This window comes from Plectropomus leopardus, chromosome 21 (genome assembly GCF_008729295.1).
Source record: "Plectropomus leopardus isolate mb chromosome 21, YSFRI_Pleo_2.0, whole genome shotgun sequence".
NCBI classification, from domain to species: Eukaryota; Metazoa; Chordata; class Actinopteri; order Perciformes; family Serranidae; genus Plectropomus; species Plectropomus leopardus.
Genome location: NC_056483.1, coordinates 18,474,030 through 18,488,616, shown reverse-complemented (window position 1 = coordinate 18,488,616; position 14,587 = coordinate 18,474,030). Strand labels below are relative to the sequence as shown.

At 39.6% G+C, this 14,587-nt stretch overlaps 1 protein-coding gene across 2 annotated transcripts; it reads right to left on the bottom strand.

Moving 5' to 3' along the window:
* Positions 1-1,599: 1,599 nt before the first annotated feature.
* LOC121960574 (copine-3-like) lies at positions 1,600-14,038 on the bottom strand. Of its 2 annotated transcripts, none has more exons than XM_042510356.1 (17): positions 13,970-14,038; positions 13,637-13,698; positions 9,651-9,823; positions 8,726-8,905; positions 8,565-8,639; positions 7,869-7,940; positions 7,330-7,407; positions 7,157-7,246; positions 5,965-6,087; positions 5,771-5,854; positions 5,509-5,568; positions 5,170-5,303; positions 4,289-4,343; positions 4,035-4,086; positions 3,807-3,940; positions 2,419-2,652; positions 1,600-2,212 (listed from the first exon to the last, which is right to left on the bottom strand). In XM_042510356.1, exons 3-17 carry the CDS (start codon positions 9,807-9,809, stop codon positions 2,093-2,095), a joined length of 1,650 nt encoding a protein of 549 aa, XP_042366290.1. In that variant the 5' UTR covers positions 9,810-9,823; positions 13,637-13,698; positions 13,970-14,038; the 3' UTR covers positions 1,600-2,092. The 2 variants fall into 2 exon arrangements, with proteins under 2 accessions (XP_042366290.1, XP_042366291.1); XM_042510357.1 differs by having other exon boundaries at positions 5,965-6,063.
* Positions 14,039-14,587: the final 549 nt, after the last annotated feature.

Genomic DNA, 14,587 nt, shown 5'->3' with positions numbered 1-14,587 from the left:
TATTATTTATTTTACAGATTTTACAGTGTACTGTCAATATTACAAAGGCACAGAACTCATTGAAAATTGTCAAACTTTACATTTAAAAGGCAAAAACACCTTAAAGTAATGAGTGGCCATGTTTTTGATTGACATTTTGGGCAGGAGTAACAAAATTGCTTGCTGCAAATGAAATATCTGAGCAACATGTTTTTTCATACAAATGTAATCACTTCCAGTATGAATTCATAGGCATTCATTATTTCTCTTTTCTTTCACAATTGTTTTTTTATACACCAGCCCATAAAGCTACTTTCCTTAAATTTTAAATGACAATTTTGTTTTTTAAATAATTAATGATGAATGAAAGACAGGGAAATAATGAGTAGCTGTTTTCATCACGTCACAACTGTTTAATCAAATCACACAAAATGAATCAATATGATGATTAATCCTTTTTCTTTTCATACCCATTTATCACTATTGTAATTCACATGCATTTTCATCACCTCCATCTTTAATGCAGTACTAAGTACTAACATAAGCTAATAAAACATGCTGTAAAAAAAAAAGTCTTAATTTTACATTTCCCAACTTACCGTGTGAGCTACTTCACTGCAAGTGCTTTTTGTGGTTTGTTTTGGAACAATGAACAGATGAGATAAACTATGCTGGGATGGGCGGAGCCCAGTGTGCTTGTTTCCAGTTAGAGGGACACCCCTCAGTCAGACAAAACCATTACACTCATTTTTTAAGTTTTAACAAAATACAGTGAAGCTGGTTCACCCTTTGAAACCTGAGCAAATTGCTTGAATTTATTTTAAATACATTGGAAGAAGGCAAGGAGCAATTAAAGTGATCCAAAAATTAGCAAATTCACAAAATAAGTAAATGTACACAAACATACAAAACAAAACATATATATATATATATAAAATTAATTTAAATAAATAAAATATAATATTGTAACATAATGTAATTGTGATTATTGTTTTTCCATAGCATTTTTTCTTTTTTCCCAAGCTTTTATTTATTTTTTTTTTATTTTACAAAATCTACTTATTTCTTGCAATTTGTGGGAAATTTCTTACCAAGTTGCTCATTGCGTTTTTTTCCATATTTTTGAAGGAAAGCGATTTGCTCAGGGAACAAAAGGTTAAAATACTTGTGAAAGGCATCTGAAAGCAACATAAGAAAAGAAATGTCGCTCCAGGTTTCAAAGGGTTAAAAACACGGAGAAATATTATACATTACTGGACTTCAAAATGGTCCCAAAACAACTACAAAGAGGCAGCCCTGATTTAAAGATCCCAACGACTACATTTACACAGTTATTTAATTATAGTTATTTTTGATTTGTTATTCATTTTTTTATTTGGGAAACTCCTTTCACAGTGGGGTGCTTCAGATGCTTTTATTGATCTCCCATTATACAATAGCTGAAGCTGGGATTACTCTTTTTTAACCTCCATATGTCCCCTAAAATTCAACGTTCAAAAAATAAAAAAAATCAGGAAACAGCTCAAACTAAATTTCACATCACACTTGAAATTAAATCATCTGATAGAATGCTCTCATGTACAGAAGCAACCAGGACTTGTGTCACCTAGGTCTGAAAGGAGTGTCACATCAGTGCGATGGTGTTGACACGACCTGTCCAGCGCCTGACCACGACCTTTTCTCAGCTCACTGCCTGGACAGACAGAAAACACACCACACGGCACTTCAGGTGATTTGAGGATAAGGACATGAGTATGGGTTAAAGCATTAAGAGATTGTAAAGTAACTGTAGAAAAGAGGTGATACGGGGAAAAGAAAGAGAAATAATATATTTAATCAACAAAGCCATTCCAACATGTCAAGTGTTTACATGCATTTTACAAGCTATCATGTCTCCTGGTCAACGCAACTCTTCTTTTATCTGTAAAATGTGACAAATCACATGTAAAACATTACTGAAAATTCCATTCACGGGTTTGAGGTTAATTACACATATTTTGGCATATTTTTGAACCTTGTTCATTTCTTTGCATACAGTAAATACAGAATGAAGGTTCAGGAGATGCATATAAGGAGTAGATATGAGGTATTTGGGTTAATTCAACCCACTTTTCTAGGATGGGTCAGGAAAATTATAGACATTAGGGGGCTTCAGTTTGTAAGAATTGAAGAAGGACGACACTTGATCAGGCAGCTCTGCCAGGACACTCTGGGCAAGGGCCACACTGTTTCCCTGAAACGACAATGTTACAAGAATGAGAGGAGAATCAGAAATCTGGATTGCGAATGTATGACTTCACATATATATACACATACATTTTCCTCCATATCAATAAACACCTGTTAGACAAAATGATATTTGATTATAAAATATCCTTAATTATAAATCCCTTGTATGTACAGACGACAGCTTTCAGGGCAGTATAAAGGTATGCTTACTTTGAAATCCCTGAACGGCACAAACTGGACGATGTCTCTAGCGGCGACATCACCTCTGGGCGAACTCAGTAGTTTGTCATCACTGTCGAGGAACTCCATTTCGCTGAAGTCTGCCCCGCCCACACCCACTATGATGATAGACATGGGCAGACGAGAGGCCTCCACAATGGCAGTGCGTGTGTGGTCCATGTCTGTGATCACTCCGTCTGTGATGATGAGCAGCACAAAGTATTGCTGCAGATAGAGAGATGAAATAAATCAAACAGGGACCCAATCATTTCTAAATTTCTTTAATTTAGATCTTATACCGAACCCTAGTAATGAGTCCATAAACCTGGATATAAATTAGAATTTCATCACCTCCAGTTCCCTTGTCCCAAAGTCAAGGGTTTGTTTGAATGGTTTTTGGTTAGAAGCCTTATATAAGGTCTGTGGATAGCACAAGCTTAAGAGAATTTAATGTTTTGTTCTACGACATATAATATGTCCGTAAATACCACACTTGTAAACCTTAAAGCTTTTATGTTTCTTCACAAAGGTGGTTCTAACAAGTGGCTAAATGAGAAGACAGAATACCATCAAGCCGAACAGTGCCAAACATGGCTTTACAGCCTTGTAGTGGTGGCAATGCAACCACAGATTAGTTGTTTTGTAGCTTCATATAGCCTAGCATTAGCTTTTTACTTCCAGAGATTGGTAGTAGCACATTCTGGTCGACATTTGTGGCTGACAGAATGACCTTCACATTATTCCAGGCAGTATTCCTGTCTGACAAATACTTGTGCCTGACAGAATGGCCTACACTGCATTTACACAAGTTATAGTCCATTCCAAAAGATATTTTGTACCTGACAGAATGGCATACACCCCTATTTCTGCAGTTCTGCACTTCTTTTTAAGTGTAGTTTAATATGGAGTAGGTCATTCTGTCAGGTATAAATATCTATCAGAATGTACTGCTTACCTGTATGAATAAGGGGATAGGTCATTCTAAATATACAAGCAGTAGTCTACTACAGGTAGTAGTCCATGCTGATCAATATGTATACCTGATGGAATGAACTACTCCATATTTATGCAAGTAATAGTCCATTTTGATAGATATGTGTATCCGACAGAATGGCTCACACCATATTTAACTACATTTATAGAGGTAGTAGTCTATTCTGATTGCTATATGTTCCTGACAAATTAGGCTTCTCAACATTTAACCCCTGTGGTAAAACATCAACTTGTGGATTAGGAAAACAGTTCTCAACAACAACAAGACATAGTTTTTTTGTCATCTAGTCATGCCCTCAGAACTGAGTCTAACATATTTTTTTTGAGGAGTATCCTGTGATTTCACATTTGTGATGTTTTTTTGAGAAAAGAATATGGCGACTTACTGAAGCCACATTCTGCCGGAGAGCTTGTCTGGCAAAGCAGGCCACATGGTTGATAATCGGAGAGAAATTGGTGGGGCCCCAGAGCTTCAACTGGGGGAGACACTCCTGGTAGGCCCTCACAACACCCTCTATGCCTGCATCGCAAAACACAAATACATACAGTATAAAGCAACACGAATGCAACATTACCGTACAACACTGGACACTCAAACCCAATCTTTGACTTACCCTCACAGAACGGGTTTGCTGGATCGAAATTGACAGGAAACTCGTGGGACACCTATAAACATAGATAAATATATAAGTTTTACTGTACAGTTAATGACAATTTTACACAAACTTCCTCCGTTTGAGGATGTTCATGACATAAATAGAGGCACAGTTTGCTTGTATACAGTATGTGTGTAGTCGGACTGAGTCAATAAATGTCTGATGTCTAGTCTGTAATGATGATTTTAAAGGATTTCTATAATTTTTCATACATGCCATAGGGGAGGGACCTGGGCTCCAAAACCAAAGACAGGAAACCTCTTGTTACTATTTAAAAAGAATACAGATATAACATTGATTACACTTATTGATCAAGGCACATCGGTCAGTACATTAAAGGGATAGTTTGGATTTTTTGAATTGGGGTTGTATGAGGTCTGTATCCATAGTCAGTGTTTTGAATACAATAGATGCAGTAGTACAGCCACAGGAGACAACAATGTACTGCTGAGGATGTCAGCAAAAATTATTCTAGCCACCTAAAAAACATAAGAACGACCTAAAAAAAATCAGTGTCAGTTGAAGTGCATGCTACATTTAGAATATTGTCTCCGCTTTATCTTACCTTCAGACAGCAATTTCCACCAGGGAACTAAAGCTGTTATATCACTCTCACTTTAAAGCAAGATGCTATTGAGAAAAAGAGTAACTTAACATCGCTAAACACTGGAGTTGCTGGTCTACAGCTGCCTTGATCAGTTCATTTTTTTGTTATTGTGTGACTTAATAAGCTAAATTGTTTTGTAGCATAAAACTTTAAATGTCACTCATTAGAGTCTCATTGGGACTCTACTTAGGTGGCTAAAATGTGCTTTGCTGCTGCCTCCGTCCACAGCCATACATTGCTTCGGTGTCGGTATTCCTGCCTGCTTCTCCAAACTGGGGGCATGCTGACTGACATCTACTTTCCGTAAAACAGTGACTATGCGTACAGACCTCACACAGCCCCAATTCAAAAAATCCAACAGTAAACAAACTGCAGTATCATCATTGTAAGCAAGCAGACATAATGATATAGAAGTTTTCAAATCAGAGACACAGACAGAATTAAAGTGGTAGAATAATGCAGGATGAAGCAGAGTTATGAGATTACCTGTCATAGTCCTGGATGACATTACCCACTGCCCAGATGGCCGTCAGGTACTCATTATAGCCTTCAGGGTTGATGTAGTGGAGTGACTGGGGAGACTTGGGATCCCCGTTGGAGCCTGTAAAGTCAATGGCAATCTGGCAAGGGTCCAAGAGAGGATAAGGATTTAAATAGCTGCTCGGTGACCAAATGCAGTACAGAAATACGTTATGTGGTATGTTATATACTAAACTTCTGCAAGGTCAAATAAAAAAAAATAATTTTATTTATGTTTGGTTGAAAGATGTGATCATGAATAAAAGAATTGAAGTAACATTTTGCATTTGACATTTCTAAACTCACGGTGAAGTTGAACTGACACCCCCCCATGATGTAATCCAGGAAGGTGTACTCCCTCACCACCTGAAAGAGTAAACACTACGTTACCTGCGTGCAGCAGTGCACAATGTAGTGACCCAATACAAATTGGCGAGACAAGTATGTTTGAATCAAGAACACTTATTTCTGGCTGTCCTAAAAATGCATATTCTAAAATTTAATGAGAAGACACAGTTGCTTAGTGAGAGAAAATAGAGTTAGATGGCCTGAATTTCTTAATCATTACCTGGCAGCTCTTGACGGCAATGATCCCGGAGTTTTTATAGTTTCTCTTCCTTAACTTTTTTGGGGAAACGCACTCAAATTCAGCCTGGGAATGAGAACATGACACATATTTACGTCAGTTAAAATAAACATACCTGGCCTTTTATAGTTGGAATCAAACACACACACACACACACACACACACAAACGTCTCACCGGGCAGATGTGTGTTCCTGTTTGCATCTCTGCAAGTGTGGTTCTAAAGCTCCCAATGAGGGCATGGGAGCCGTTGACACGGTGGTCGTAACAATCAACCTGAAGACAAACATCTGTTGTTGGCTTTTAGTTGGTGACAAATAAAAGCCAGAAACTAAATAAGCTTCAAGACAGGATGAATAAATTAAGGTGGATGTAATTTTCTTAAGTCATCATTACCATTTTTGCTCAAAGTCATCACAACATGCATTTCAATTTTTATTAAAAAGCTTTAATATAAGTAAGTGCTAAGTAAATGCCAGCATGTAAACATCTTTTGAAAGGGGATGTAAATAGCATGTGTTTTTTTACACTACTCAAGAAAACCCCTCTAAACTACAATGATAAGGGACTGTTCATTATTTTTGAGAGGGGAGGGGGTGGTGCAAAATGTGTGAGGGACATTCAACTTGAAATGTTCATGTTTTGTATTTATTTTAAATATCCCCAGAACCCCAAATCCTGCAAGTGGGTTTGAAAGGCATGTTTTCTTCAAAAATCTCCAAAATCAGACCATTTATCATAGACAGAAAGTGTGAAATATGGTTATTTGTGGTGAAGATAGGGTTAAGCAAAAATATTTGTAGCTCCATGTTATGATATATATAAAAAACCCACAATAATAATAATAATAATAATAATTAAGTCACACCCCTGACAACCCCCTATTCAGATAAATAAAGTGCAGTCCCTACATTTATCTAATTATAGAGGTGATATACAAAAAATTGAAACATTCACTGCAGTATTCACTATTTATGCTCAGCAAGGAAGCTTCATACCAGTCTAATCGTATCATAAATTACACACCTCACATGCACAAATTATCAATAACATTTCATTCTTATTTATCAGTATAAAAAAGTCAATGCAATAGGAGTCACTTAATTAACTAAAAAGAACAAAGCAAAAATGCACACCTTCAGGGGGGCACGTTATGCGGATGACGTGCATACAAACACACATCGCTTATCCAGCTGCGTCGCAGAACGTTTTAAGTTTGGGAGCATTGTAAAATAAAAACAAAATTCAATTACAAGATGAATCATTAGTATGTTAGAGTAGCATGGACAACAAAAACTCTACTGTTAGGGAAGAAGTTAATGGGCTGCATTTTACAGGGCTTATTGACTCAAATGGTGGGCCAAATTACCTTTACAGGTTTCTCCACGTCACCTCCACAAAGAGCTCGCAATGAGATGCGGAAGGGTCTCCATATTGGGTTGAGGTTGTTGTATACCACCTACATAAATGGGTTTACAATGAGCCACAAGTGAATGATAATTCTATGCAAACAGAGGATGTGTTGCTGGTAAATATGTGTACCTCTGTCCTGTGGGCCAGCTGCCATCCAGTTTCTGTTAACTTGAAGAATTCCAGGAAAGGGTCGGACCACCACAAAAACTGAACAACCATACCCAATTAATGATTCACAGTACTTCACAATATTTAAGTAAATCAAAAGGTAAGGTAAAAATGACTGTTTTTGTCAATGGAGTCTGGCTTGGAGGAGAGAAAAGAAATGTTTCACTTTTAGTCCAGTTCCACTGTCTGACAGCAAGGTTGTGTGTTTGGGAAGTCCTGAGCATAAATGAGACTTCGATTACACTGCACGAGTTCTGTGAAAGCTTGTAAACTGATTTTTTAATATAGTTTTGTGGATGTTGAACACTGCCCCCTATGACTTCAATTCATTTGAATTATTTAAGGTTTTGGGTTCTTCATTCACTTGAGGCATGCAAGATAATACTGCTTTTACAAACTGAAGAAAACACAGGGTGCGAAATTGATAAATAAATGGTCATTTGGGGTTCGGGGTTGGGGGCGGGAAGTAATCATTTTATTATTTAAAAGACCTTCATTACCTTTGTGTCCAGTCTACTGGCTGACACCTCAAAGTTTGCCACTCTGGTGTCTGTTATTTCCTCAGCACAGATCTATTAAAAAAGGGAGAGACAAAACTCAAAACTCTTAAAGGTTTGGGGATTTTGTACTTGAAAGTGGACCGCAGCCTATTTTTTGTTTTCCTTTTCAAGCCTGAAAGTGCGTAAAATCATACAAAGTTTTGTAACCCAGTTATGACACATTAAATTATATCAAACGAAAGAGAAAGGAGCAACAAATCAAAGCTCAATACATCCAACACCAGACAGACTGTGATGTTTTGCCACTATCTGGCTAATACCAAAGAGTGATTTCCTTGATCAGACATAGCTGTGATCCTGGTTATTTACTATGATCACATCAACAGTATTAATCTTTTAATAAGCCTTTAGAATTTTAACTACATACAACACTTAAAAAACTGCATGCTAGTTTTGACCACATCACCACTCACAGGACCGTAGATTAGAGTTTGTGTGCGCATAAATCTACAGTGAGCAACTTTATCTGTTATTATAAATACTGTCTTCCTGATATACTTGTATCACAACTTCCAAAGCACACTGCAGCCACTCTGTCTGTGTGTACATCCACAAAGAGAGGTCCTCAACGCAACTCAGGCATAGATAATAATTTCTGTGTCTTGAAATGAGAAAATGAGAAAAGAGTATACTCACTGTGATCGTCCCACGACCCGCAGGCTTCTTGTTCTCCAGCAATAAAGGTCGAGTCATGTGCCTGTTAGAAACAATCTGGACACAAAATAGTGCCACACAACCATGAGTAGGTGGAGAAATGTCCAAAGTTTTCTTTTAAAATTGTACAAACTGAAGCTAACCTGGCCCAGGGTGCATTCAATCTCCCCCAGAAAGTCATCGTCACTCAGGTCATAGGTGTCGTTGTCAATATCATACACGCAAAACTTCAGCCTCTGCACCATCTCGAAATAGTAGTCGAGCACAAACTTCTTGGCAAACTTTGGGTTCAGGCAGTTCAGGATCATCTCCGTGCGTCCTAACTGATTGACAAAAGCAAACAAACAAACTAAAAAACCAACACGATGTAGACAATGTCAGATAGCTTTGGCAAAATCAGAAGCCAAATACATACACTGAAACACATAAAAGGGAACAACATCAGCAGTTGTACCAACAATGCATTCAGACACATCTGTGTCACATAAACTGCTTGTTCAAAATAAGGTCTTAACTCATATACATGCAGTACTGAGCTAAAGTCTTAGCCCACCTTAAACTTTGTTATTTTAGCGAGGTTACAGTAATCATACATATTAATTTCTCAGCAGTCTCTCTACTAAAATACATCCAGAACATGCAGGAAATATGTACACAGAATTAAAAAAGGGAAATAAGCTGAAGTATTTAGTGTGACTTCACCTTCCAGCATGTCTTGAACTCTCTTGGGCACACAATATGAGATTTACTGGTATAACCTAAGATTATTTAAGAAAACTTCAGGATAATCAGCCCAAGAGAGTTCAAGAGGTGCTATGTGTGAAGGGAGGTCACAGTAAATACTGACTTCAGTCTGTAGAAGTCTTTTTTTGGTGTTTTATTACGTTCTACATGTTCTCTGTATTCTTTGTTTGTATCTTAATGAAAACACTGAGAAATAAATAAATACACACACATATATATATCCTGTGTGCAACGTTGCTAAAACAACAAATCTTTAGTGGCCTTTAGCAGCACTGTAACATGGGTTTTTTTTTTTTAACCCTTCCCCTGGGACCTACTACACACCTCATACCAGTGGGAGCCTGATGTGTTGATGTATAAAGCACACAGAGGGTCGGACTTCGAGAAGACGTCCATGTCCATGAGGTTCTCACAGGAGATAGACAGCTCCACCTTGGTGGCAAAATGGGTGGCCCCTGGCCTTGGGGGCCCACCTGCGGCCATGGCAGCTTATTGTTCTGATGATCAAACAGATTCACCACAGAAAAGAAATATTATCAGAGGTGAAAGTGACTAAAGGACATACACTCCAGTGCTGTACTTAAGCGCAATATTGCGGTATTGTTCTGCTGTTATATACTTCTCCTCCACTACATTTGAGGGGGGGAATGTACTTTTTGTACTTCATTAACAGGGGCCACTCACCATAATAACTGCTTGAAAGGAACTGTGTGTAAGGTTTTGGGGAATTTAGTGGCATCTAGTGATGATGAGTGCAGATTGCAACCAGCAGAAACTTGTCCCAATTAGGCCAGCTAACTATGGTGGCCAACAAGAACCATACAAATGACCCTATCTAGAGCGAGTATTTAGGTTGTGTGTTCTGGGCTACTGTTGGTGCAACATAGCGATCTCTGTGAACGAGGACCCACTCCCTATCTAGATATAAACAGCTCATTCTAAGGTATCAGAAACATAACAATTCTTTTTTTCCAGGTGATTATACACTAAAGAAAACACGCTTAATACATTATAATCCTTTTCTGCCAATATTTCCCCCTTTAAGGGGCCTTTCAGGGACTATACTTTTTTTGGCCAGGGTGTGACTCCTGAGTGACTTGCATGACCCCACCTTCATCATATTACAATAACCATACTTCACAGTTTCTGGCTCTGGTAAATTATGATTGGTAAGATTTTTGAAAAAAAAACCCCATGCCTTTAAAACCCACTTGTGGGGTTTGGGATTCTGAGGGTATTTTAAAGAAATACAAATACAATATACTGAATGTTGCTCCCTGAGCCAAATCAAAATTAGAATAACCCCCCCCCCAGGGCTCACAAAATTACCTAAAGTGCCTCCATGGACTTAAGTCATATCTAGACAGCGGACGAAATTTATGACAATGTAGGTGCTCGCCAGGCACACACGGCAAAAAAGTTTTCAACCTTCCGGGTTTACTTCTGCAGTGCCCCACTAATATGCTCAGTAGTGTTTCTCCCACTGGCCCCGCCTGTAAATTCCCTCTTGGCACACAGATTTTACATTGTTGCAGTTTTTTAAATGTCTTTTTTTTGAGCTCTAGGAAAGTTTTAAAAATAAAAAAAACTCCATGGATCCATAGTTCAAGATGTTCTACCAACAGCTGTACAGATGTCTCCTTTACAGCGGTGGCGTATGGGGAAAATCCCATGTTTTGAGAAACATGCAAAGAAATCAAGCCAATTTTCAAGTTTCGAATGGTCAAATAAGTCACAAATGTGAGTGATGTTACTTCAGAATCAGAATCTAGTTTTATTGCCAAGTACATTTACATATACAAGGAATGTGACTTGGTGTTTGGTGCAAAACAATTAACATAAAGGAAGAATAAACTAGTGAATTTAAATAGAATAGAACATAAGATAAAAAAAATAAAATGCAATATAAATATATTAAACGCCAAAATATTCTATATTGGCATTTATTTTGAGGTCCTGGGTGATGATGGTTCCCAGGAGGCAGAATGACTCCACAGTGGAAACTGGGGATTCCTGCTGAGTCCAGATGCTTGAGGATGAAGTGGAGGGCCAGGCTGACTGCGTCATCTACAGACCTTTTGGCTCTGTAGGCGACCTGCAGGGGGTCCAGGAGAGGGTCTGTGATGTGTTGCAGATGTAAGAGTACAAAGCGCTCAAAGGACTTCATCACCACAGAGGTCAAGGCGAGTCTGTAGTCAATGAGTCCAGTGGTCCTTGGGTTTTTAGGGACAGTGATAATGGTGGAGGCCTTGAAGCAGGATGGCACGTGGCATGTCTCCAGGGAGGTGTTAAAAATGTCTGTAAACTCTGGAGACAGCTGATCGGCGCAATGCTTCAGGGTGGAGGGGGAAACAGAGTCTGGACCAGCTGCTTTGCAGGGGTTCTGTCTTCTGAAGATCTCATCTCTCTCCAGGATGGACAGAGGTGTTGCTGAGGTGAGGGGGGAGGGGTAGCTGGGGTTCATGTTCATGTTGAGTCCTGGGCCCCTATTGTGATTGGGGCGGCCGGGGTGGTGACTTATGGAGTGGAATCATCATGGGGGTTGGTTCCAGGACTGTCCCATTGTTTTTCAAAGTGTTAGTAAAACTCGTTCAGGTTGTTGGCAAGGCGTAAATCATTCACAGAGTGGGTATCTGTATCTGGTCAGCGAGTGCGCGCTGTGCCTCGTGCACGTTGACCTGCGGTGGAATGTAAACACCGACCAGAATGACTGAAGCGAACTCACGGGGAGAATTAAATGGTATGCAGTGAATGAAAAAAAGTTTCCAAACCAGAAGAGCAATGCTTTTTTATCACCGTCACATCAATACACCAGCCACTGTTGACAAAGAAACAGATTCCGCCACCGCCAGTGGCATCTTGAACACACCACATCACACACGCCACTTGATATTTTACGGTGGGGGAGAGCCGGAGTATTGTTCATGATGATGACAGCAGTTGGGAAGAAACTGTTCTTGAGTCTTGAGGTTTTGGTCCTGAAGGACTGCAGCCTATTGCCAGAGGGAAGGGTCTCAAAAAGTTTGTATCCGGGGTGAGAGGGGTCCGCCACAATTTTACCTGCACGCCTCAAGGCCCTGGAGGTGTACAGGTCATGGAGAGATGGCAGGTGGCAGCCGATCACCCTCTCTGCAGTGCGGATGATACGCTGCAGCCTGTTCTTGTCCATCGCTGTGGCTGCAGCGTACCAGACTTAGATGGAGGAGGTGAGGATGGACTCAATGATGGCAGTGTAGAAATGCACCATCATTGTCTTTGGCAGGTTTAATTTCTTCAGCTCCCGCAGGAAGTACATCCTCTGCTGGGCTTTCTTGATGAGGGAGCTGATGTTCAACTCTCACTTGAGGTCCTGGGTGATGATGGTTCCCAGGAGGCAGAATGACCTCACAGTGGAAACTGATGATTCACAGAGGGTGATGGGGGCGGGGGCTGCAGCGATCCTTGCTAAATCCACAACCATCTCCACTGTCTTCAGAGCATTGAGCTCTAAGTTGTTCTTGCCGCATTAAGTCACTAGATGGTCAACCTCCACCAACACCGACCAGAATGACTGAAGCGAACTCAAGGGGAGAATAAAATGGTATGCAGTGAATGAAAAAAAGTTTTCAAACCAGAAGAACAATGCTTTTTTTTTTTTTTTTATCACCGTCACGTAAATACACCAGCCACTGCAAAGAAACAGATTCCTCCACCAAGAGTTGGAATCCTGCCAGCTGCAGCGCAGTCCGGTATTAGGTCACACAGACAGGTTTCCGTGAAGCACAAAATACAGGATGAAGAAAAGTCTCTGTTTCTTCTCATCAGCAGCTGGAGTTTGTCAAATTTGTTGCACAATGAGCGCACATTGGAGAAAAATATGATCGGGAGCGCTGTGCGAAGTCAGCGCAGCGCTGATGGAGAGGCACGAACGCGCCGGCCCTTTTTCCTCCTTTGAGCGCACCTTTGACCTCAATGTCCAATATTTCCACGCATTCCGTAAGAAACATGGGAAACAAATCCGGTGGCGTTGAAGCCGTTATGTTCATGAGCTCTTCTCTGGTGAAAGAACTCTGTGTTTGTTGGAAAAAACTAACATTAACACAAAAAAAGCCAAAACAATGCGCACCAATTCATCGAAGTAGCCATCCGCGGCACTATCTTTAACACACCACACCACACACGCCACACACGCCACTTGATATTTTTCTGTGAGCACCTGTATTAGCAGTAAGTATCAGTAAATGCAGGAGCAATACCAGGTTGTAATGTTGAGTTTTTACATTTTTAACAATGTAACGTGACCGTTAGTCCACCGTTAACCTTATCTTTACCTTTTATAACCGTAGCAGTTATCACACAATAAACCTTCAACGGGACACGATGTATGAAGAGTCTGTAGGAAAAAGTGAGATAAAGACAACAATTAAAATTTGTACAGTGCCCATAATATAATAAAACACATAAAACTAAGTAGGAGTTTTCCTCCCGTTATATTCGCTAACGCCAGTTTTAGCTTAGGGTTAATTAAATCAAACGGGCAGTGCCTGTCAAGTGGGTGTGGCAACGCCTGAAGCACTAAAGCTAATAACAACCTACATATTGTCCACCAAAGTTACACGTATTATTTCATTATAGCAGCAGAAAGCTAGTCTAGACTTATTTACCTGTGTTGTTGTTGAAGAAATATAAAATTATGCCCGCCTCTGGTGATTCATATGTACGTAACGTTTATCGTTATCTGAGTATCTGACAAGAACAGCTGAGCAACCCGGGGGAGGGGCCGACTCACAGCGGGCTCAGCTAACTGACATTAGCAACTCAGCTACCTAACTTATTCTGTCCGCTTTGGTGTCACACTCGGAGCTAATTTATGTGTGGCAGATACATTTATGCTGATGAAATGCAACTTTGAAGTGACACTGTGATGTAAAAAAAAAAGCTAACGTGAATTTACAGCGGAACTCTAATACGATTTGGTTGTTTCCAGTCGAGCACACTTCAAGGGGACAGCTATTTTCCGTGGTGCATTCAACAAAGACAGTTTGCAACAATATTTTTAGGCTACTATTTTAAGACGTTGAAGCTTATTATCATTTTAGACAGCATTTAGGATATCCCGTGTAAATGTTCACCAAGTTATGAGTGCGTTTATTTTGTTTTGTTTTTTTGGTCTTGAAACTAGTATTGACTACAACATTTGGGAAATGTAGTTTTTGAAAATATTGCGGTATTATGGGAAAAATTTGGTTGTTTTCTGTGTTTTGTTTTAGAAAAGGCTGCAG

Bases quoted from the DNA above. Each gene is read 5' to 3' on its own strand.
- LOC121960574 (XM_042510356.1), bottom strand. From the start codon at position 9,809: ATGGCCGCAGGTGGGCCCCCAAGGCCAGGGGCCACCCATTTTGCCACC. The intron at 8,906-9,650 runs GTGTGTAGTAGG...TTTGTCAATCAG, and splicing joins CAGGCTCCCACTGGTATGAG to TTAGGACGCACGGAGATGAT. The intron at 7,408-7,868 runs GTAATGAAGGTC...ATGGTTGTTCAG, and splicing joins CCAGTAGACTGGACACAAAG to TTTTTGTGGTGGTCCGACCC.